This window comes from Brugia malayi, assembly GCF_000002995.4.
Source record: "Brugia malayi strain FR3 genome assembly, contig: Bm_v4_Chr4_scaffold_001, whole genome shotgun sequence".
NCBI classification, from domain to species: domain Eukaryota; kingdom Metazoa; phylum Nematoda; class Chromadorea; order Rhabditida; family Onchocercidae; genus Brugia; species Brugia malayi.
In genome coordinates this window covers 4986405-5007614 of record NW_025062478.1, presented here as the reverse complement: position 1 = coordinate 5007614, position 21210 = coordinate 4986405, and the positions used below count along the sequence as shown (strand labels likewise).

General features: G+C 31.4%; 6 protein-coding genes across 8 annotated transcripts; 5 read left to right on the top strand and 1 right to left on the bottom strand.

Moving 5' to 3' along the window:
* Positions 1-735: 735 nt before the first annotated feature.
* On the top strand, positions 736-2679 carry Bma-eif-3.K (Uncharacterized protein; the record flags this gene model as incomplete). The annotated part of the gene is made up of 6 exons (XM_043081661.1): positions 736-914; positions 1290-1401; positions 1489-1669; positions 1800-1877; positions 2187-2315; positions 2648-2679. The coding sequence occupies 6 exons, from the start codon at positions 736-738 to the stop codon at positions 2677-2679; spliced, it is 711 nt and encodes a 236-aa protein (XP_042937595.1).
* Positions 2680-3189: 510 nt separating this feature from the next.
* Positions 3190-7292, bottom strand: Bm3200 (Uncharacterized protein; the record flags this gene model as incomplete). Of its 2 annotated transcripts, XM_001902025.2 has the most annotated exons (10): positions 3190-3239; positions 4177-4311; positions 4475-4625; positions 4892-5010; positions 5100-5211; positions 5328-5448; positions 5698-5875; positions 6402-6469; positions 6840-6964; positions 7182-7292. In XM_001902025.2, the coding sequence occupies 10 exons, from the start codon at positions 7290-7292 to the stop codon at positions 3190-3192; spliced, it is 1170 nt and encodes a 389-aa protein (XP_001902060.2). The 2 variants fall into 2 exon arrangements, with proteins under 2 accessions (XP_001902060.2, XP_042937594.1); XM_043081660.1 differs by lacking the exons at positions 6402-6469; positions 6840-6964; positions 7182-7292 and having other exon boundaries at positions 5698-5828.
* A 2261-nt stretch (positions 7293-9553) lies between these two features.
* On the top strand, positions 9554-11831 carry Bma-cnnm-5 (Uncharacterized protein; the record flags this gene model as incomplete). The annotated part of the gene is made up of 8 exons (XM_001902026.2): positions 9554-9703; positions 9842-10006; positions 10401-10580; positions 10730-10858; positions 11046-11129; positions 11226-11355; positions 11540-11617; positions 11707-11831. The coding sequence occupies 8 exons, from the start codon at positions 9554-9556 to the stop codon at positions 11829-11831; spliced, it is 1041 nt and encodes a 346-aa protein (XP_001902061.2).
* Positions 11832-12699: 868 nt separating this feature from the next.
* Bm5386 (Uncharacterized protein) lies at positions 12700-13180 on the top strand (the record flags this gene model as incomplete). The annotated part of the gene is made up of 2 exons (XM_043081659.1): positions 12700-12760; positions 13023-13180. The coding sequence occupies 2 exons, from the start codon at positions 12700-12702 to the stop codon at positions 13178-13180; spliced, it is 219 nt and encodes a 72-aa protein (XP_042937593.1).
* Positions 13181-13245: 65 nt separating this feature from the next.
* Bm17755 (Uncharacterized protein) lies at positions 13246-14927 on the top strand (the record flags this gene model as incomplete). Its single annotated transcript, XM_043081658.1, has 5 exons — positions 13246-13424; positions 13838-14045; positions 14201-14334; positions 14468-14532; positions 14809-14927. 5 exons carry the CDS (start codon positions 13246-13248, stop codon positions 14925-14927), a joined length of 705 nt encoding a protein of 234 aa, XP_042937592.1.
* A 168-nt stretch (positions 14928-15095) lies between these two features.
* Positions 15096-20626, top strand: Bm17754 (Uncharacterized protein; the record flags this gene model as incomplete). 2 transcript variants are annotated; one of them, XM_001902027.2, is made up of 22 exons in its annotated part: positions 15096-15142; positions 15339-15513; positions 15686-15809; positions 15922-16065; positions 16214-16397; positions 16491-16605; positions 16754-16852; positions 16948-17082; positions 17148-17298; positions 17415-17532; positions 17628-17774; positions 17857-17975; positions 18095-18236; positions 18351-18447; positions 18696-18826; positions 18961-19094; positions 19371-19563; positions 19676-19797; positions 19918-20027; positions 20125-20190; positions 20377-20485; positions 20556-20626. In XM_001902027.2, the coding sequence occupies 22 exons, from the start codon at positions 15096-15098 to the stop codon at positions 20624-20626; spliced, it is 2733 nt and encodes a 910-aa protein (XP_001902062.2). The 2 variants fall into 2 exon arrangements, with proteins under 2 accessions (XP_001902062.2, XP_042937591.1); XM_043081657.1 differs by having other exon boundaries at positions 17148-17301.
* Between the last annotated feature and the right edge of the window lie 584 nt (positions 20627-21210).

The window sequence follows — 21210 nt, the reverse complement described above, 5'->3', positions numbered from 1 at the left end:
TCAAAAAATTGTAATTATTAAACAATCATATATTTCGTCTTCCAGCACAGTATATTTCCTTAACCGTGTGTTGGTCAGATGTTTATATCATTTATCAGGTGGTTACTATTTTGGTAAATAACTTATTTGTTATTATCTGTTGGAATTATGCGTTAATTCAAAAATACCGCTGTATTTTTTATCGTTGTAGTCTGTTGACTTCAGTTATGGAGAAACTGATGTTAAATATTAGAAACGAGTCTTACATTAGAAAATCTCGTTCTAAGAATAGTTTTAAGAACGTTTAAAATTAAGAATATTTGAGATCTTAATTCTTTTACATCTTTTGTTGTAAATTTTTTTTCTTTTATTGTCCATTATGTCCCAACTAAGCTAGGGTAAATGGGGCCTAAACTTTTGCTGTAGAGTATTCGCGTGCAAAAAAAAAAAAAAAGAAAAAAGAGAAAGAATCTTCCTTTGGGTAAATACATATTTTAATCCTGGTCAGGAAAGTGCGGAAGTGACTTTTATTGCCCTAGAAAGAAGTAATAATTTCTGTTTGGGATGTATATTTTAGGTTATGAATAGAGTTTATGAAAGCTGTAATCTTACTGTTAAGGAATCAGTGAATGAGCTCAATGATATGAGAGTGGAGATGCGATTCCTGTTAACAATTTTGACTGATATCTGATCAAATCTTATTTGTTCTGTTTTATAAACCTAAGTAATTTTATTTCAGCCTTTATAGCACGAACGATGTCAATTTTTGTGGAGTTAAAAAGTAAGTTAGATCAGGCAATAACTGGAGTGAATCGGTATAACCCAAATAATGTTGAAACATTAGAGAGTTGCATTGAAGCAATGGTACAGGAAAACCAATATGACAAAGATATACTGGTCACCACGCTAAAACTTTATCAACTTAATCCCGATAAGTTTGTTTTTTTTTTCTTCGAAGTATTGTTTGAGTGATTTTATGTGTTAAATTTTACTTACCTTATAAGTTCTGAGAGGATGTTCAAATTTAAAAAGTTTTTCACAGAGACGAGCTGTTTTCTGTTGACTTTTTCACCTGTTATTTATAAGCGAGAAGTCGGCTATTTTTGATGATTGGCATAATTAATGATGAAAAATAAAAGATGGAAGTCGGGACTATATGGTTAGTGACGAAAGGGATAGAATGATTATGTCTGATGATCTCATTTGATTAGGATTCAGAAACCTAGTCATGAGGTAATCACCGTTGAGGCTTTGAGAACTTATTGAAATGTCACAAAAAAAGCAAATGAGGAAATGAAGTTTCATATCAGGTATAATGAGAGTGTAGTGAAGCTGATATTGTTGAAAACAATGATGATGGCTCCGAAAAGTGATTATGCTCTCGCAAAATATCTAATTGATTCCAGCCGAGTTGGTTCACCAGTAAGTGCCCTATGTCACTCATTATTTGCTGTTCTGAAAATTTCGTAACAAAAATTAGCAATATGGTTCTTTTAAATATAATTTTAGGAGCTTAAAAGAATATTTGACATTGGGGCTTTGTTGGAATCTTGCAATTTCGCTGTATTTTGGCGTTTGATGCGAGGGGATTATCGACCACTAGATGATGTCAATGAACCATTTAGACAGCCTGGAGAAATTCCTAAAATCATCAAGGCAGTACCAGGATTTGAAGAAAGTGTGCGAAATTGTACGTTTTTAATCTCGCTTTCCGATAAGAATATTTTCCGGTATCTTTTAAAGAAATTTTTTCTATAGACTCTATGGGAGGATTGACATATTTAAAAAATTTTTAACAATTTTAAACGCTTTATTTGCAGATGCATGTCAAGTAATCAATGTTACTTTCCAGAACATTGAAAAGTCTCTTCTCGTTCGCTTATTAGGCGGAGTTTCTGGTGAGTTTCATTTCTAAAATTTTTGCTGTTACTGTTTTCTTTTCAAATAAACTCGCTTGATAAGTACTCTGTACTTGTAAGCATGAAATGATAATTATGAGACACCATGTTGTTATAATTATGCTCTCCCTTACTTATCTGATTATCTGATTCCAGTGTGACTCATTCATGTGACTTCTAACATTCTGAAATCAGCAGATTGTTTTGGTTTTGTCTACTTTTTTGACGGTAGTCTTTGGTCTTTCTTATGTTCTGAGCAATTTTTCAATCAAATATAATCTTCAAGAAAATGGCAGAGATATATTTCAGATAAGCAAGTAAATGAATATGCTCGATACTATGGCTGGATACCGAAAGAGAACGGTGAAGTGTACTTCGTGCAGAATCATGAAGCAACAATCAAAAGTAGAAACATTGAAGAGAAACTCCAATTTGACAGTAGGTTTTTTCATTTAGAATCAACTTTCATTTTGCTTTAACAAAATACTTTGGTTTATTTAATGTTATTTTCTATATTTTCGCCGTGTTCTCACCACTTAACCTCTTAGTGCCTTAAAGTCTTTATTGGTTCTCATGATATTATCTGATGTGATGTTGCCGCAGATTTCAACATTATGTTTGTTAAAAGTACTTTGATTCCAAATTCGAGTTTCATGAATCGTCAAAATTGTTTGGATATAACATTGGCAGTGATGATTTATTGATCAACGAATAATGAATTTTTTTGGTCATTCCATTCAGATTCGAATAAAATAGCACAAATTTTGCAGCTTGTAAAGATTTGTTGCGGATGTGTTCTTGATTTAACAGCGATGACGACAAGCCGTTATTATGAATTTCCAAATTTCCAAATCGTTTTGTTAATGTTTTTGTCATTCTGTAAATAAACTTTTTTTTTTTTCAAAAATTCAGCTTATTGAGACTTATAATAAGAAATGTTTTGAAAGAAAAATCAGAGCAGTGAATAGTTCTCTAGAATTTGGTTTTTTTTTTTCAGTTTTATTCTCTTTAATCGCAGAGAATGTATAACAAAAACTGTGAAAAGGAGTGGGAACAATAAACAACAAAGTTAAGCATAATTTGTACTGCGTCTCAACAGTATAATGTTTCCCTTGAAATTCTCTTTCGTAAAGGTAAGGTAAATAACATCATAGGCTTATAGAAAACGACGGACTCGTGGCTCGGTTTGAACATATTAAATTGTTTTACAATTATTGAGCGGTGAGTTCCTTGTCAAAAGTTTTCGAAATATCCGGTGAAAATCTAATATCAGGTGAAGATTTGCTGGACACATGCAGGTAAATCCCATCCCTTATGCGCATAGAATTTCACTTTTGTTAGAAGAGTATGGAAGAGCCGTATCTGGAAATAAGAGTGTATTAATTCGGAATTACGTACTTGAATTACTTCTGAAATTCAAGAAATGATTGCAATTCAAGTAGGACAACAAAGTAGTGTGAAAATGGAGTGAGGGTCACTTAGAGGGCATTTGGTTTAAAAAGTTCTTCAGTTTCCGAGAAAATTTCATCGACAATATGATTCTTATATTGCGTGATTTTCCAAAAATTCTAGTTTTAGTGATGTCAGAGTTCAATTGCTTCTTATTTTATTCTTGGAGAAACAATTGTGCAAAAACAATTTAGAGATTTCAGGATAAGTGACATTTCAAGATAAGAAGGTAAGAATAGGTCCGTATGATCGTAATGGATTAGCATCAGTATTTTCTTTACTATTGATTATAGCATTGCTATCGTAAGCTTTTAAAATTATCATTAGCTAGATTTTCAATTGTATGATTATAGATAATACTACTAGTTTTTCTTTAATTTTCATTCACTGAGTAGATTCATTCAACCTATAAATGGTAAGAATAAAATTTCATCACTCAAAGAATAAATCATGATTCTTAATCATAAAACAAAACACAATAGTTAGTTGATTAATGAGATGCGGAATTTTTTCATGATACTGTCTTGTGTTTGAAAATATTCGGGAAACGATACTAATTGGAAGATTCATTTAGGAAAGAGAATCAAAAATATACATCGTCGGAAAACACTATCGTGAAAAGGGAAAAATGCAACTGTTACGATTTCTATAATTAGATGCATAAAGAGTTAAAGATTTTAGAAAAAAAGTTGGAAAATCAGGAATGAAATTCAAGAAGTTAAATCAACTTAAAGACAAGCATTGTGTACAGTCATTAAGTAAAGGAATGAAATGAGGCTCTGCACTTCTAGCAGGAAAGCAAGAAAGATTAAAGCTAATCGAGTTGAAATTCTCAATTATATAATAGTACTTTTTCCTTCCGCATTCAGTTGACGTTTAACCAAGTCAAACATTACATCAATGGTTGCTTCTAAGTCATACATTGGCTCCCAATTCCAATCCTTCTTTGCACTTGTATCATCCAACCTTTTGGGCCAAGAATCAGCTGCAATTTCTTTTTCAGTAAAATAAGTGAAATTGTGGCAAGAATTTTAAAAAAAAAACAAAATTTCTTTTTTGAATAATCGAATCCTTCTGTCTTGTTGTAACTAATCGAATATGATGAATACATGAAAAAGTTTGAAAACAACCATATAGATAAGACTAACCAATCTTTTGTCTGATCGGACAAACTTCATATTCGATTTTGAAATTTGGCATCACTTTGCAAATTGCTGCTGCAATTTCGTGCGGTGTAAACGAGTAACCCGTAACATTATAAGTTCGATGTGTTAATTTTTCACCTGGCACTGATAAATACTGAAACCTTCAGATATTTCATTTCTTTAAAAATTCAATTTAATTTGAGCGTAGGTAAAATATAGTTGAAAGCAAAATATCGTTAACACTAACATAACCATTTAAGAAGTAATCAGTAGCGGTTAAAGCGCGTTAAAAAGAATTATATGTAAAAGAACGATTTTTGAATAGGAAATAAGCATGAAGATGTATCAGTCTATTTTTGTATTTATGGACTAACACATCGATGAAATATTTTCGATTACTGGAAGAAATCTTGAACTCACTAAAATGACAGATGTAATGCAATCAGCGTAATACATCATTGGTAATCGTGAATTCGGATGCAAATAACACTTATGTTTTCCATAAATTAGTGCATCATAGAATATTTGTACAGCGTAATCTAAATTTGATTCAGTAATTTAAAAAAAAACTCTGATAAGGGATATTATGAAGTTGCACATTTCAGACTATTTCATTTTACAAACCCACCAGTTGTACCGCCTCCCGGTTGCGTAGCACTAATAATGCCTGGGAAACGTAATGAACGGAAATCAACGCCGAAACGTTCATTGTAATATTCACCAAGAAGTTCGGCATATACCTTAATAAAAACCATCATATTCACAGATGAAATTTATTAATGATTGAAATGGAAAAGCAGAATTAGCCCAGTCATTGTTTCATGAATTTGAGAGAAAAGTTATTGGTTTCACTAACCTTAGTGACTCCATATATTGTACGCGGTCTTTGGATGCACAAGTCGGGGGTATGATCGAGGGGTGTTGTCGGACCAAATGCACCAATACTGCTTGGGATAAAAATTTTTGCTTTGTGTTGTCTAAATTTAGATAAAAATTTGTTTTGTGTCTAGAAGAAATAAAATGTTGTTTGAATCTAACATTTAGTAATAAGCAAATAACTGGCGAAAAATTCTCTCTATGAAAGACTCTAACATTTTGAATTTCTAACTCAAAAGAATGTCAAATACAAGATAATCTCAAGTCTGTGACAAGAAGTTTCTTTCTATTCTCCAAGAAATGTGCAAAGCAGCAAAGTAATGAAATGATTTCTTCAACCAAAAACCAACCTGGCAACTTCCAAAATATTTTGCACTCCTTCGACATTTATCTTAAGTGCCAACGGAACATTTGCTTCGCCAGTAGCACTGAGTAAGGCAGAAAAATGGATGATTGTGTCAATGTTATGATTGACAACCATTTGATCAATAGCTGATTGGTTCAGAATATTCAGATAATAGAACGGATCTAAAACTTCTTAATATCAATGAAACCTTATAAAGGGGAAAAAAGCAAAATGAAACAAATCGAAATGTGTCCACCAGAAAATAATTTAATTGGATTCTAATCATACAAAAGATTTTCTTTTCACACATGATTGCGTGTTTACATTATCACATTGATATCAATGTTTACATCATCGATGCAAATCATTTTATTTTTTTTAATGAGTAAAAAAAAAAAACCATAAATTAGGCCTTCAGAAAAGTGCTTTAATATATTGCTAATGCACTTCAAGTTGTGCAGGATCAGGAATGCAGCAGCATGTTTATTTGTTTAACTAGAAAAAGACTCAACAACTCACTGTTTTTAATCAGAAATTAAATAGTTCCGCCAGGACAACTCACTGTTTTAATCAAACTTTTTCTCGTTTCCAACCCGGCAAAATTGTAAAATATGGTATTTCGACGGGCTATTTTCTTCAAATGTTTTGATTAAAAAACTATAACATTTTAGCTGTGCCACCTACAAATTCAATTGGATAAAACTTTACCACAGTTCTCCTCCTTTCGTGCTTTTACGATATCTGTCATAATTACCATGTCATCGCCGTATATTCTGCTGAAGAGAAAAATTCTTACCAACTATTTTATTACAATCATTGAATTGTGACAAATAAAATGCCGAAATAAACAAAAAGATTAACAGTGTTATTTGCCGAAGCAATTTCGTCTATTAGACTGTCAACAGCAAAATATCGCTACAATTTATAATAGGGTAAGCAAGTAATATTAATAGGTAATTCATTGATAATGAAATAAAGGGAATGAGTGAGTAGCATGGAGGGAATGAAATTCATAAAAATTCATCAAATTCGATAGGAAAAATATTGGCAACATTTTTGAAAAACAGAAAAATGTTTTTTTGATGCTATGTATTCATTTACACAGTCACAAAAAAAGTTTTAAAACTTAGATAAAAAGAAGCAAACCGTAAAGTAGTTGCTAATCCATATCCAAGCTGTCCTAGTGCTCCAGTTATCAGTATTTTCTTCGTTCCCGTTGTCAAAGCAAGGTCCATAAATTTCGAATATGGCTCCGCTGGCTCATTTCTTTGCTAAAAAAAATTATCGAAGCATTTAAAAATATTAAAAAATTGAAAGTCACAAGAAAATCTTTCGTCTTCTTTCTAAAGCCATCAGACTCCCAAGATATAACTTAAATTGTGAAATTAGAAGTTCCAAAGATCGAAAATTTTGATTTTAAGCTTCCATTTCTGCTTCAGGAAAAAAATATTGCAGGATGCATAATAACTGAAGAAGCATATAACTAACTGTTATCGCATATCCTCGATACTGTCGTAATTCAGGCCATGCAGAAATGGTTCCACTCCAGCATCCAACTAATTTAACCAATTGGCTAAATCCAACTACTGCTTTTTGCATCACTTCGCTTCCTATGACATGTGCGCTTTACTTATCTTTGTCATATTAACGCTATTTGCACAGTTATAGATGAACTAAATGATATATTCACCGTTGCAATGTAATTATAATCATCAAATCCAATTTAAGTAAATGATGCGCAAGCCCTAAATACTAGACAAGGCTACTCTTATCTCATTTTGGTCAGGACCTTCGATCAGTTCAAATTCGCCACACCGATATTCGCATCGGATCATAGCCTAAAAAAGGTGCACGTTGCACTACTTTGCAGATTGCAATCACTCTCGAGACTGCTTTACTGTTATACATGTGTTTACATATCATCTTTTCCTTTTCTTTCTGTCTTGTTGATAAATATCATCACATTTTCATGCAATCTTCCCGCTGCAATCACCTGATACCTTCACTGATAAACATGTTCTAATCATTTCATTGATTGCGCATTATCAGTCACATATGAATGTCAGCCATGAATCGTTAGTGCAAAAACATGGTGATGATAACAGAATCTTGAAACAGAATTAAATAAATATTTGTAGAAAGATATCTATCTTAACAGCAATGTTTTCATATATACAATATTATCATTTTAGAAAATTTGATAAGTTATCTCTAACAAAGATATTACAGTGGAGAAAAATGATTTTGATAAGTTGCTTTATGCTATCTATTATCATTAATGCGATAAGAGAACATATCTTGAAATTGATATTTAGTAATTTTAGATGAACTAATCCTTTGAATTTACATAAAGTCACTCATATGATTGAAAACAAATAATCGGTACTTTTATCATTATCAAACAACAAACAATTTTTATCCATATAAATCATCCGCACAATAATTCTATTAGAAATTACTTGACATATCACCACTGATTTACTTTTAATTAATTAACTTCCTTTTCAGACAGTAATTTGTAAACAATGTCAACTAGATAAAAACAGCCACTACGAATTGTTTATGCAATTATCTTTCGCTAGATTATTTTTCGTTTCTTTTTTCTCGTGCAACCATAATAACTGATCTAAAACTGTAATGTATGATAAATATCAGCGTACCATTTTCATACGAAGAAAGATAATTAACTTCTAGTTATTCCCTCATGATACTAACGTCATCATAATTATTGCGATTAATTTTTTTAAAAAATTTTAAATGGAAGTAAATATTATGAAAATTATGAAACAATATCTTTACTGCTAAACTTTGCTGTTGATAATAAAATAAAGCAAAATCGATAATTTGCAATATTAACGGGTGTTTGATTCATTATTAAGAGGGAAAAAAAAGAGAGTGCATTAACATTGAAAAGTAACAGTTCACAATGTAGGAAAGATTGTTTTTTAATTCACCAAAACTGATTGTAATGAGATTTTTATTAATAAATTTGTGTTAATGCTCTGAGTTAAGTTGCAATATTGTGTATCTCGAGACATTATTCAAATGTGAATGACAGTCTCTGAAGATGAAGAAGAGCAGATTTGTGATATACAAAAAAAGCGATTAGTATAATTCATTTTACCCAAAGTATATCACTATCAACAGCTACAGATGGCATGGCAAAGAGATTTATTGCTCATTAATTTCTTTTATTCCTTTCCTCTACAAAACTTCATTGTGATTTTACTAAGATACAATCCTTTAGACTGATCAGAGTTTCAAAATGAGTTCCAAAAGAAGACCCATTTCTGCTTGCCTCTTCTATAACTTCAAAACACTGAGCAAGAACTTCATTCTAATAATCTGTTGATTACGATCAATATAGAACCTATTACTTACTTTTATAATTGATTTGAATAAAAAATTATTGCTCCTTTTCAGATTTCAACCTATTACACTTTTTAAATTAAAATGGTTTTAAAAAGGTGGCACAATAAATGGACATAATTTCAAATATAAAATTATTGTTCAAATGGGTACTGCTTGGAAATGGTTGCACTGAAATTATATTTTATGCTGATCTACCTCGCATTCACATTTATGTTCGAATTTATTAAAGCAGAATTTGTTAAACTATGTTGAATTCAAAGATTTTAATGTAAATTGAATGTTAATGGTGTTATTTGTTAATTATAGCAACGTTAGCATTTATTTCATACTTTAAGGCACTAGACTATACTCACCGATGAATCAGTTAATATATGTACATTATAATTGAAAAAAAAAGATTTCAAATCACTCTCTCGATCACTTCTCAATTACAACATTACATGTGCACTATCAAGCTATCAGTTAATTAGAACAGGGGATTGTCAGTGATGGGAAAAGTAGTGGGAGTAAGACGTGGCTCGGTACATGACGTGGAAACAGTAAAACCAAACGCGAAATTCACAATGACATTATTTGGAGCAAATTTATGGCCCAGCAGATATGAATCAATTTGGTTAACTGATGCAGACCACTGTGTGGTATTCAAATTAAATTCTTGTAAAATTTGATAATAAGAATCAACAGCATCCATTATTGATTTTTATTTAAAATAAATTAATAAAACGCAAATTTACTTGCAATTTACACGAATATCAATTACTAATTCAATAATTAAGGATTCGTTTCGCATGAAAAAAGCTGTTTACTACCTGAATGTGGTTGATGAATTTTCGTATGAAAATGCATTAGTGGTAGAACAGAAGGATGGTATTCCTGAAGATAACCATTTTTATTTGTTATGTGTTAAACCATCGTCTTATAACAAAGCCACTTCAAGCAATGTTCGTTTAATTAAATGTTTAAAGTTTTGCTGAGAAATTTTAGGCACAATGCAAAAATCGATTCCAAATTCTTCAACTTCAATAGCATATTTAAATGTTAAATGATTTAATCGAACTTCTGAACAAAATCTCAGTGAAGTATTCTTCGTTGTTCTGAAAAACAATCTTATCAGTAATATTGTAAAGTGGAACGACCCATTTCTTTGAATCAAAACAAAATTCAAATTTTCGCATGCACTTTTCATGTTAGAAAAGTTGATTATAGTCAATATCTGATTTATTTTAACCTTAGTTTCTTAATATTTTTCGATTATCAAATACACCTTTCTTTGAACAATCTAGAAAAAGTGAAAATATATATTTGTTCCAGACAAAATTATCAATTTATCTTTAGATACGCGTGAAACTGTTGGCATCTCGGAGTCCTTATTGGATGCCTTTTTCACTGCAAGCAATGGTTCTTATAATCTTATTGATGTTAATAATGAGTGCTCTTTTTTCGGGTCTTAATTTGTCATTCACATCGGTCGCGATTAGTGAATTAAATATTATCAGTCGTGTGGGCGATGCATATGTATGTTTCTTGAAATTAGCTGAAAAATGTCGGTGAAAAGTTTAATTATTACTTGCTACTTCAAACCATTTTATTAAAAAATAGATAAATTTTAATTAACAAGAGGGGAAATGTTTCAACACTTTTTGATTTTATAAATTGAAATTCAGAAAAGCCGTCTAGCTAAAAATATCATTCCGGTGCGCAAACATCTCAACTGGCTCATTTGTACATTTACAACAGCTAATGCAATTATTAATTGTGGATTATCATTGCTACTCGAAAACTTTCTTGAATACGTGAGTTGACCATAGTAATAAAACCATTATACTACACTTCTTAAATTTTTTTATTCAAAAGAATTGTCATTTTCCAAAAAATTTCATAATTTATGTAGGAAACTAAAAAGGAAATTATTGTTGTAAGCTCAAATGAAGCATAGAAAAGAACTTCTCATCGAAAGAATTCTTTATACTTGTATTTCAGATAAGTGACGGTAGATTACCATTCCTTCCGTTAACGCTTGTGACATGCATCATTACTGTTATTTTTGGCGAATTACTTCCACTGGTAAGATGGAAGGAATATTTTGATGTATTGATAGATAGATTGTCACTGCATGCTACTATATACTACAATAGAATGCTACCTGTGCTAATAGTTTAGGCGATATGTAATCGAAGAGGTCTACAAATTGCCAGTAAGACATGCTATGTCACCTGGTTTACAATGATTGTTTTATCACCTGTTGCTTGGCCAATTTCGAAGATTTTAGACATAGTCCTTGGATCTCAAGGTTATTTAGTCTCATTAATTTCACTCTATATTTTATGCTAAATTTTTGATATAAAATCATAGGATATGATTACTGTTAATTAGAAAAGCAAAAGAATCTAAAATCAATGAACTTTACTTCCATATAATTCCTAAATATCCAACTGTAAATTTGCACAATTTAAAAGAGTTTTCTAATTCATTAGGATGTGAAGTGTATGATAGAAGTAAAATAGAATTTTTAATTTTGGAAGCAGCAAGGACAAGTTCTGCAGTTTTCTCAGGTATGTATCTCGAGTTATTTTTTAATCGTTGTAACGCTTTTATCTAATTATTTGTGATGAAGGCTATTATAGTTATAATAGCATTGTAGAGATTCTAAAGAATGCAATCAATCTACCAAGAATTCGAGTTGGTAATGTTATGACACAGATTGATGAAGCATTTCTCTTATCAACAACAGATACTCTCGACAACAAAGTCGTTTCTTATGTGTAACATAGAGTTGTTTAGAAATGAGAGAAGTGCAATTTTGAATTAATGGCACAGTTACTAATAAAAAACTAAAATACAATCAAACGTTGAAGGGGAATTATGATTCAGCGATCATTTGTCCTATTTCGTTCCCACTTTGAAATGAAAATCTAACTTGTAAAAAATAGTTTAATTTTTTAAAAAATTTTCTTACTAAACTTTTTTACTTTAATAGAAATATAAGAATTCTCTATTATTTTTCTATCTTTTCGTCCCGGAACATAAAAATGGGATTTTGAAAACCAGCTAATAATTTCTAAACTTCCAAAAAAAATAATTTCTAAACTTCCAAAAAAAAAACGACTTAATTTTTCAGCTAATTCTTTCGATAGTAGAAAAAGGCTATAGCCGTATACCAGTTTATGAAGGTTCAAAGAGAAGCAAAGTCATTGCAGTATTAAATGTCAAGGACCTCATCACTACTGACTTCAATAAGAGTATTATAGTCATCGATATACTTAAAAAATTGAATTATTTAAAACAAGTTAGGTTACACATGGATTGAAAAATTATAAAAAAAAAAAAAAAAAAAAATCCATATTAACAATCTTATTTGTTGTTGTTATCAAGTAGCTTATCACGTATTAACAATACCTATTCCATCAATATTTCGAAAGCCTGGCATTTTAATTAGCAGAATTAGATAATTAGTAAAATAAAAATACTGAAAACATAAGAGAATGAAAAAATGTCTCTGTAAAGTATATAGGTTCTTACCAATAACTTGAAACTACTTGTTAGATGAGCTTGATTACTATTTTGATTAATAACTTTAAATTTGTTTGAAAAAAGTCATAACTGAAATAATCAGGTCCGTTTTGTATGCGAAGAGATGCAAGTAAAACCTTTGCTAAACGAAATGGAAGGACAGAATTTTGCATTCGAACCAAAAGGTTGCTTTCTAAGATGCCTGATTTTATAGCCAAAAAGAAGCTTTTTCTTAAAAAAAAAATTAGTATTAACTTCTTATGTTTTCATAAATTTACCAAAACTGACTTAAATTATATTACAACTCACTGAGTTGTAATATAATTAACAACTGGAATATATTTGCTCAATTCACTGAGCAAATATATTCCAGTTGACCATTATATATTGTCTGTCACTCGATTTCATTGTTTCTTTTTTACTGTTTTCATCCCTAAACATCTTCAGGTTACATATCACACCTAGCAATGGTGATGAAATATGACAGTAAAAGTTACAGCCTTGTTGGTCTAATAACACTTGATGACATCATTGAAGAAATATTCGGAGAGATGAAAGTGAGTTTCTCGATAATATCTCTGAATTGTATAATTAAAACATATTAAAACTTCAATGACAAATCTCTAGTTTATAGTTGAAGCGATTTAATTTCATATTTTCACACATCACTATGGTAAAACAAATTACTTTGCATGATGAATTATTTCAATGGACAAATCGACGAATTGGATTACATCGGGACCATGCAACTTTCGACTGGTTACGGTCAGAACCGAATCCACTATCACCACTTCAAGAAATTTATCGTATTCAGGAAACACTGGACAATTATCCTGGCTTTAAAGTGCAGTAAATCCTTACAATCAGTTTTAGAATCGTTCTTGAAAAACTTTCACGTTCAAAATGTGTAATAAAGCTTTCAAAATTTTGAAACAAAAGCGACGCACTTGACTACAGGACTTTATCCAAAAAATTGTCACTCAGGAATTATCGTTCAATATTCATACAATGCGTCGGCTTTTCAATTTATGCCAAACTCATAGCTCATTCGGCAGAATGAAAAAATTTACCGTTTATAAACAGGGATATCCATCCAGGTAAGTAACAATGATACCGAAATTAGTCTTCGATTTTTTATAATGGACAAATCTCCATTTCACTTACTTTTCTTCTTCACAACGGACACAGAACACAGAACATGATTATAATGTGCATGCAAAACATAATTTAACGATTACGGAATAAAAACTAGTCCTATCCAGGTCAGTAGCTGTGATGTTGACAGGTGAGGCATTTTATGAAGACATGACAGGTGTTCGTGTCGCTGCCACGCCACATGAATTAGGTGTCGAGCTTATCGAACAGATCTACTTGTTGTGCCTCCATAAGGGCACCTCTGTGGATCTCAACAATTTGTATTTCACGCCACTGAGAACAGTTTATGTAGAACCGCCATTTTATTATATTAAGGTTTTCTTTATTTATTTCACTTAATTAAAAGAAAACTGAAATGGAAGTAGGAAATTGAAATTGAACGAATAGGACTTGTCGCTTTGATGATTTCATTATATTCTAAAATTAAAATTACTTACCAAAACTTGCTTAGCTGTTCTAAAGTAATTTAGATCACAGTGCGAGCAGTATTGGAAGCAATGCAAATCACAGAAGTGAATGAATATCGACGTGAAGTAAGCGAAGCAAGAAGCATGAAGGAGATGAGCAACGCGCAGTTCAGTGATCTGTCATCATTTGGACGAAAGTATATCAATTTTTTTTTAAGGGCAGCAATAAAGCAGTCTCCAGCTTAAATATTGTCAAGAAAATGACAAAATAATCTTTAAGTTAGAATCATAGTTATTTAATAGATTCACAAAGAACAAAGAATGTTACAGAAAGAAGCAAAGAACTAATTCGACACAAAGTATGAGCGCATCCAGTACGGAAGATACTGCAAAGTGTAAGTCTCATGGACTGCCAGTCTATATGTCCACAACCAGGTCACTCACTCCAGAAGCAACCTCGTGATTTCCGATTGGCTAATTTTAATTTTGTACTGTAGATGTTTAAATAAAGAAAATACGAATTAACACACCTGGAACAGTGCTATCTCTGAAAAACGAAGAAGAGTAGATATCTCAGTCTGAGCTCCACTTTCACCGTCCTATAGTCTGAGTCTAGGCTCTATGCTGTGCTGTAATTGTTCTAAAAAATCTCAATTAGAAGCGAATTTGAGGGAGACCATCAATTTCACAGAGCGAACTTTTCACTGGTAGTTTCGAGACAATCCGAGGTACATCATCAGGTAAGGACAGTCAATTGTTAGTGGGACAGGGGGCAGTTGAAGTGATATAGTATTGCCACTTGGGTGACATTAGCTCATAAGGAAGTGGTACTTTAATTGTTGAAAATGATTTTGCCATAGAATAGTTTTATTAAGTGTGTGTGTGTGTGTGTGTGTGTGGTTTTTTTCTCCAAAATTCAGTTTATCAATTTTTTTCAGAAAGTAAATGATGTGATGCTATGCATGATTTTCGACGATTCTTTTGGCTAACTACCGCACGGCGTTTGTGTGTTTCTGAATTCATTCTTTATATTACACAAAATCTGAGTTTTTCGAAGAAGGAAAAATTGCTCATACTAAATCTTTATTTGAAATATTTCAATTCTTCTTTCATTTTAAAGGATCTGCTTTTTATTTGTTAATCAGGATGAGCTGTTTATTAATGTTGAGGGTGAACAGTGTGTAACATTTTGGTTTTTCAGCCTTCACAAATCAGTTATCTTCCCGAGACAAAGACACTGCTTAATGTTGCTTCGGAAAGAACAAATAGCTTCAACAAACCAATTGTGGCTATTCGCTGAATCAGTCGAGCATATTGTGAAGAAAAGTGGTAATACTAAAAAGAACAAACATCTTCCCTCACTTTCCTTTTCTCAGGTAGTCTTGTACAGCAAGTATTACTCTGTATGATATTTTAGTTTTGGTTTCAAAACGAATTTGATATTTCATGGTGTATTTGCATCAAAATTGTCATTGCGTTTCTTGATCATGATCATTTTGATCACCTTTAAAATAAATCAGTGAACAGTACAACTTGGTGAAACTTTAGCATGAAATGGAACAGTCACCGGATTTTCTCATTGCTGGATTGCGAGACATTTATCAAAAGCGATTAACGATTCAATCAGATCTTTTTATCGACAGCATTTTGCTACCTCTTGAATCAAAAAATGGTTTTTCTTTTTGTTTGAGGGAGAAACTTTTTTTACTGCTTCTATTAAATCGTTGTCATGCCATATATTTGAAAACCGTTTTTGTCTCTCTTTAAGTATATTTATTCTTTAGGCAATCTTGTAGAATTTCTGCAACGATCTGCTGACACTCACGTTCCGTTTTTGTTGAGTTTGTGTGGCTTGCCGATGAGTGATGCTACTTGTAGTGTTAAATCTGTAATAACTGATCGTTTTTGGAAAGCACTAATCCATGCAAGTAGGTTTCTGAATATATAATGCTTGTTTCAACTAAAGAAAGTCCAATATCAGCTGATGCAATTGTTGGAATTAATGATTATTTTGTTAGTTAGTGATTTGAAAGTTATGTGAAATCTCTTTCCGAAATTATAATTTCGATTTTGAAGACATTCCAATAAGTCATGCAGCGGTAAAGAGTCGTTTGAGGATCTTAATTGAAAACGAACATACATTTGATGCTCTGGAGATGTTGAAAGAAATTGAAACAACATTTAATCTTAAACCGGACGAGGAACTTTTCACTATTATTCTGCGGGAGCTTTCAATGACGGGAAGCATTAGTGCAGTGAAGTATGTTGCGTTGTTTTATGGCCATTAAAATGTATGCTTCATGAAATTTAGTCGCTCAAAATAGACAATAAAATTTATCCAATATTCTTTTAGTTCGATGATAATGGAAATAAAAAAGCGCAGGTTACCTGTGAACATGGAAATGAAAGTATCTCAGATATACTGCTATTTAAAAAATGATGACAACAACGCAATGGAATTAGTGCAAGTAAACATCCCTAAATAAATTTTAGCTTGTCTATAAATTCATAAATTAATTGCCTTTTTAAACTTTAAAATTTCTTATTCTTGTACTTGATGTAAAAGTGTTTGACGTAATACTCATTAGCTATTTCGAAATGTTTTTCTGCTTGCAGAATGCTATTACAGAATATGGGAATGAAATTGAACCGCTAATTTTCATGGTGCGCTGTCAAACTGCTATCGAGAAACGCAATATCCAAAATTTCAAGCTAGTGTGTTGTCCACATATTTCACTAAAGTCGTCTTAAAATTTGAGCACTTAAATCCTTCAACAGAAAACCAAGTAATGATGAGTAATTTTTATCAGTTATTGGATTCACTTTCTTCATCGGATTTGTCGTTGAAATTACTCACTGATGAAATGGTAATGAAATTTGTGTGGCTACTAGCGCGTAATGGCATCGACTCGATGGGCAAAGATCATGAACGGCTTTGTATTAAAGTCAGTTTTTAACGATTTTGGCAAATATATATTCTCATTTTCGGACGTAATCGTTTTTTCCTCAGATACTTCGGGAAGTGAGAAAGGAACGTGGTTTTTTCAAATTGATGGTTCGAGAAGCAAATCGACATGCGGTCCATGGAATGTTCTATTCAGCCCTCTCATACTTTCACACTGATTTGCATATATCTACCAAATCTTCTTTTAAGGGCGAAAGTAGTGTGTTTTTTTCCATTAAATTCAATAATATTGTAGTTCTACTCTCTAATATATTATAACTGTGAATTTTGCAATCCGAAATAAGTGAAGTTATACTTTGTTTCATACTTCAGATCTTGGACGTCATATGGAATGGATTAGTTGTTTTTCAAAGGCTTTAACAAATGCTAAATTATCTCTGGGCGAATTAAAGGCTTTATTTACTCATATCAATCGAAACACTCAGCATGCGTAAGAATTTTGAGTTTATTGCTAAAAAATGTCTATCTAAATTTGCAGTGATATGAGGAAAATCAACACATCAACTTATATTCTTAAATTTTTAGTCATTTTTTGCTGGAACATGTTTTGTATTGTATTTTGACGCATAAGTTTCTCTCTGTTCATGACTCCTTGCTGCTAACTTCGGAACTTTTGAAGATTTTGGACCCTAATTGCACCAAGATTCACGTCGTGGTGCCTTTACTTGTACGGTATGTTTCCATTATTTTGTATTAATCATTATTTCGTGTACAGGTTCTCTAAATTTTCGGAGTTTTACTTTGTACTGTTTAGCGCAACTGAAGTTGAACAACGCCTCGAAATATTGGCTCATTTTGTATCACTTGGTTATAATGATTTGAATCATTTGAATTATGGTGTTGTACGGAAGCTAGTGTTGCAACCTTTACTTGGTTCGACTTATTCTTTTTTATGTATTACTATTTAAATAATTTACGAAAAAGTTTATTTTTTGATCACGTCTCCTATTTTTTTTTCTTATTTTGCGATACTTACTAATATGCTCTCACAGAAAAAGATAACACAAGAAAGAACAAATGGAACACTGAACAGCTTGTTCATATTTTGAATATTATCAAGGAGTATAAAATACCGGAAGATATTGCTTATAAGCTCTTAGAACCTGTTGCGATTGGAATTAGCAATCTGGAAAAGTGAGTGGCATGTTCGAATTTCATATGGAATTAGAATTTGGTGAAAAGCTACATAACAGTTAAACGGAAGGTCTTCGTGGCTCTTGAAAATTTTTCATTCATATAATTTTTCAGGTGGTTGAAAGAGCAAAGTGCTCGAAATAAAATTGCTACTGTAAGGAACAGTAGCGAAATATCTTCTAGTACACTGAAGGCATATATTTCGAATCAGGTACTCACTACTCCACAAGATTTTTAAAAGATTTCACTAAAGGCAAAGTACGAGTATTTCTACAAGTTGGTTGTTGTATATTCAATCTAAAGAAATTGAACTTAAGTTCAATAGGAGAACTAAATAAAATGCTTTATGTTTTGCTTTTCAAGAGTGTAATCAATATTTTCTCTCGACGAGTACTAGAAATGTGTTATGAAATAACTGAAATAAAATAAATTAAGACAAGAAATTGAAAATAATTTCAGGACGTTGATAAGATTCATGAATTTATCAAAACAAATAGCTTGATAGACTCCTCTGAACTATTTCAACCTATTATTATGTTATACATTCGTAAAGCTGACTGGAATACTCTCATGGAATACATAAAGCAGATGTTAGCTCTTTGTCTGTTTATTTTGCTTGAATGTAAATTTAAAAAATTCAGATTAGCACACAAAAACTACACTAATACACTTTAAATTAAAATAATCTTGTGCATACTTGACGAAGTCGGTTTCTTATTTTTAGACAAAGCGATGGTAATTTGATCCAGTTAACTATTGACAATATTTTATTGATTGTGGCTCGACATTTGAAAGAATTCAGGAATTTTAGCATGACATCTGATTTCGTTTATTATTTGCAACAGTTTGTTCCTAAAAGTAAGCTGTAATAGTATATAAATTTGAAGTTGCTTGTTCATTGAATCGTTTGAAAACTCACACCAAATATTTGATCATTATCAGTTATTTTATAATAGTTTTCCGGTATGATTTTATTGATAACGATAAATAGAATTGACGTTATATACTCAGCTGTCCATTTTTTGCTATGTTATTGTTCTATATATCCGACTTCACTATATCAGTTCTATATAAAATTTAGGTTGTACTGCATTCGACAACTTAATTCTTTTAAACTGAAATTAGATTTTTTAGATCTTCACTCAAATATTCGAGATCAGAAGACGCTGAGAAAGCTAATAAAGCAGAGCTTAGAACTTTCTCAGGATACTGTTCAGTCATTAATTACCTGCTCACAAATGTTTAGGACACTCGCAGATGTTAAGTGGATTCAGTCCGGTTTCTTTGAAATTATCTCAACTTCATTTACTTCAGCAGCTTTAACAAAGTTAGTTTACTAAACAAGAATCTCAATAATGCGTTATTTGATCTTGTTTATAAGCCGCCCTTCTATAAATTTAATTTTTAGTATGCACTTTGGCAAATTCCTCTATTTTTAGGTTTGGTTTCGAAGAAGCTTTGAAAGTTTGCAGCTTTTTCCAATTTTCTGATTTTCCAAATGGTATCATTTATTTGCTGCACTATGCAATCAGAATCGATGATGAAAACCTTATCAACAAAAGTATAAATTCATTATAAATTTGAAAGCCACATAATTTCCCTAAAACATTCTTTTTTCAAGCGCTTATCTTAGCGAGGACATACTTGGGCATATAATTTCCTTAACAATCCTTTTTTCCAGCGCTTGCCTTAGCGAAGACATATTGGCCAGAATGGAAAGTTTCTGTAACCTTTGTTTCGGTTCTGATTTCTTTAGAGAAACTAGAAGAGGCTAGTCGTCAACTACAAAAAGTAAGATTCAAATATAATTTTAAATACATTTCTAAAATTTTTCCTTAAATGTACTTTTATTTGTAATTAAATAGTGAGGCGAAATGAGATTTTTTAGACAAGTATTCGATGGATAAACGCTTTTCATACCTATAAGTTATTATGTGCTCTACACCTTGATGAGGTAATTGTTTTTCTAGAACTATTTGAATCTCTTTTTCATGAGTTTTGCGTTGACTGTTTTCATGAACTAGTCATAAATAGAAATCTTCTTACTAATATTGTTGTCAGAACTTTTGAAAGTACTTGTGCGGAGTTTATTTCAGTTGTGTTTCCTCATACTTGTTTATATATTTGTTAATGTTTTCAGACACATAACTTTCACTTCAACTACTTAAGCATTTTCTCAAAAGCGCTGGAATACAATAGACAAGATGAAGCTTTCACTCGTTTGTCGTTGGGATGTTTGAAGAATTCTAGTAAGTAAAAAAACTCTTAATGCCATTTATATTTATTCAATATAGTGACATTTTTTTTTTTTTTTTTTAGCTCGAAAAGACCCAGATCAAGCCTATTTGGTGAAGCATTTTATCAGAAACATTGGAAATATTGAAAAATAATTGCATTCATTACCGCTGCCGATGAAATTGATCGATCGCTAATATTGCTATTAGAAATTCATTTTAGTAATATTTTGTTTTAATTATTTCATAAGTAACATATCATAAAAACCAGAAAAGTTTCCGATCACTGCAAAAGTAGTAGAAGTTACTAGAGCTTTTTGTTTTGCAAGCATACAAAAACGGTGGTTGTCATGCTCAAAAAATTTGGAATTTAATAGTTATTAGCTGTTAATAAAGCTATCAGAAACTTGAATAATCACTATCAGAAACAGGATTTGATTTCAGTATCTCTCGGTAGCATGGAAGTTTTAAGTTATAATTACTAGTACGAATCGAATTGCCGGCAAAAACAAAAATATGCCAATGAATTTCGTTAAATTGGAACAATGATAAATTAAAATTTGTAATTTATCACTTTGATGTTACTTTGTTTTTTCCCCGATCATTGTTATAAATATTCTTCACTTCAATAGCTTTCGCTTTACCAATTCTCTTTTTACGCAGATGTCTAATATAAATGGCATTTTTATGCATTTCTTACCTGCCAAATAAAAATAGAGAAAAAAAGATGCATAGCAAAT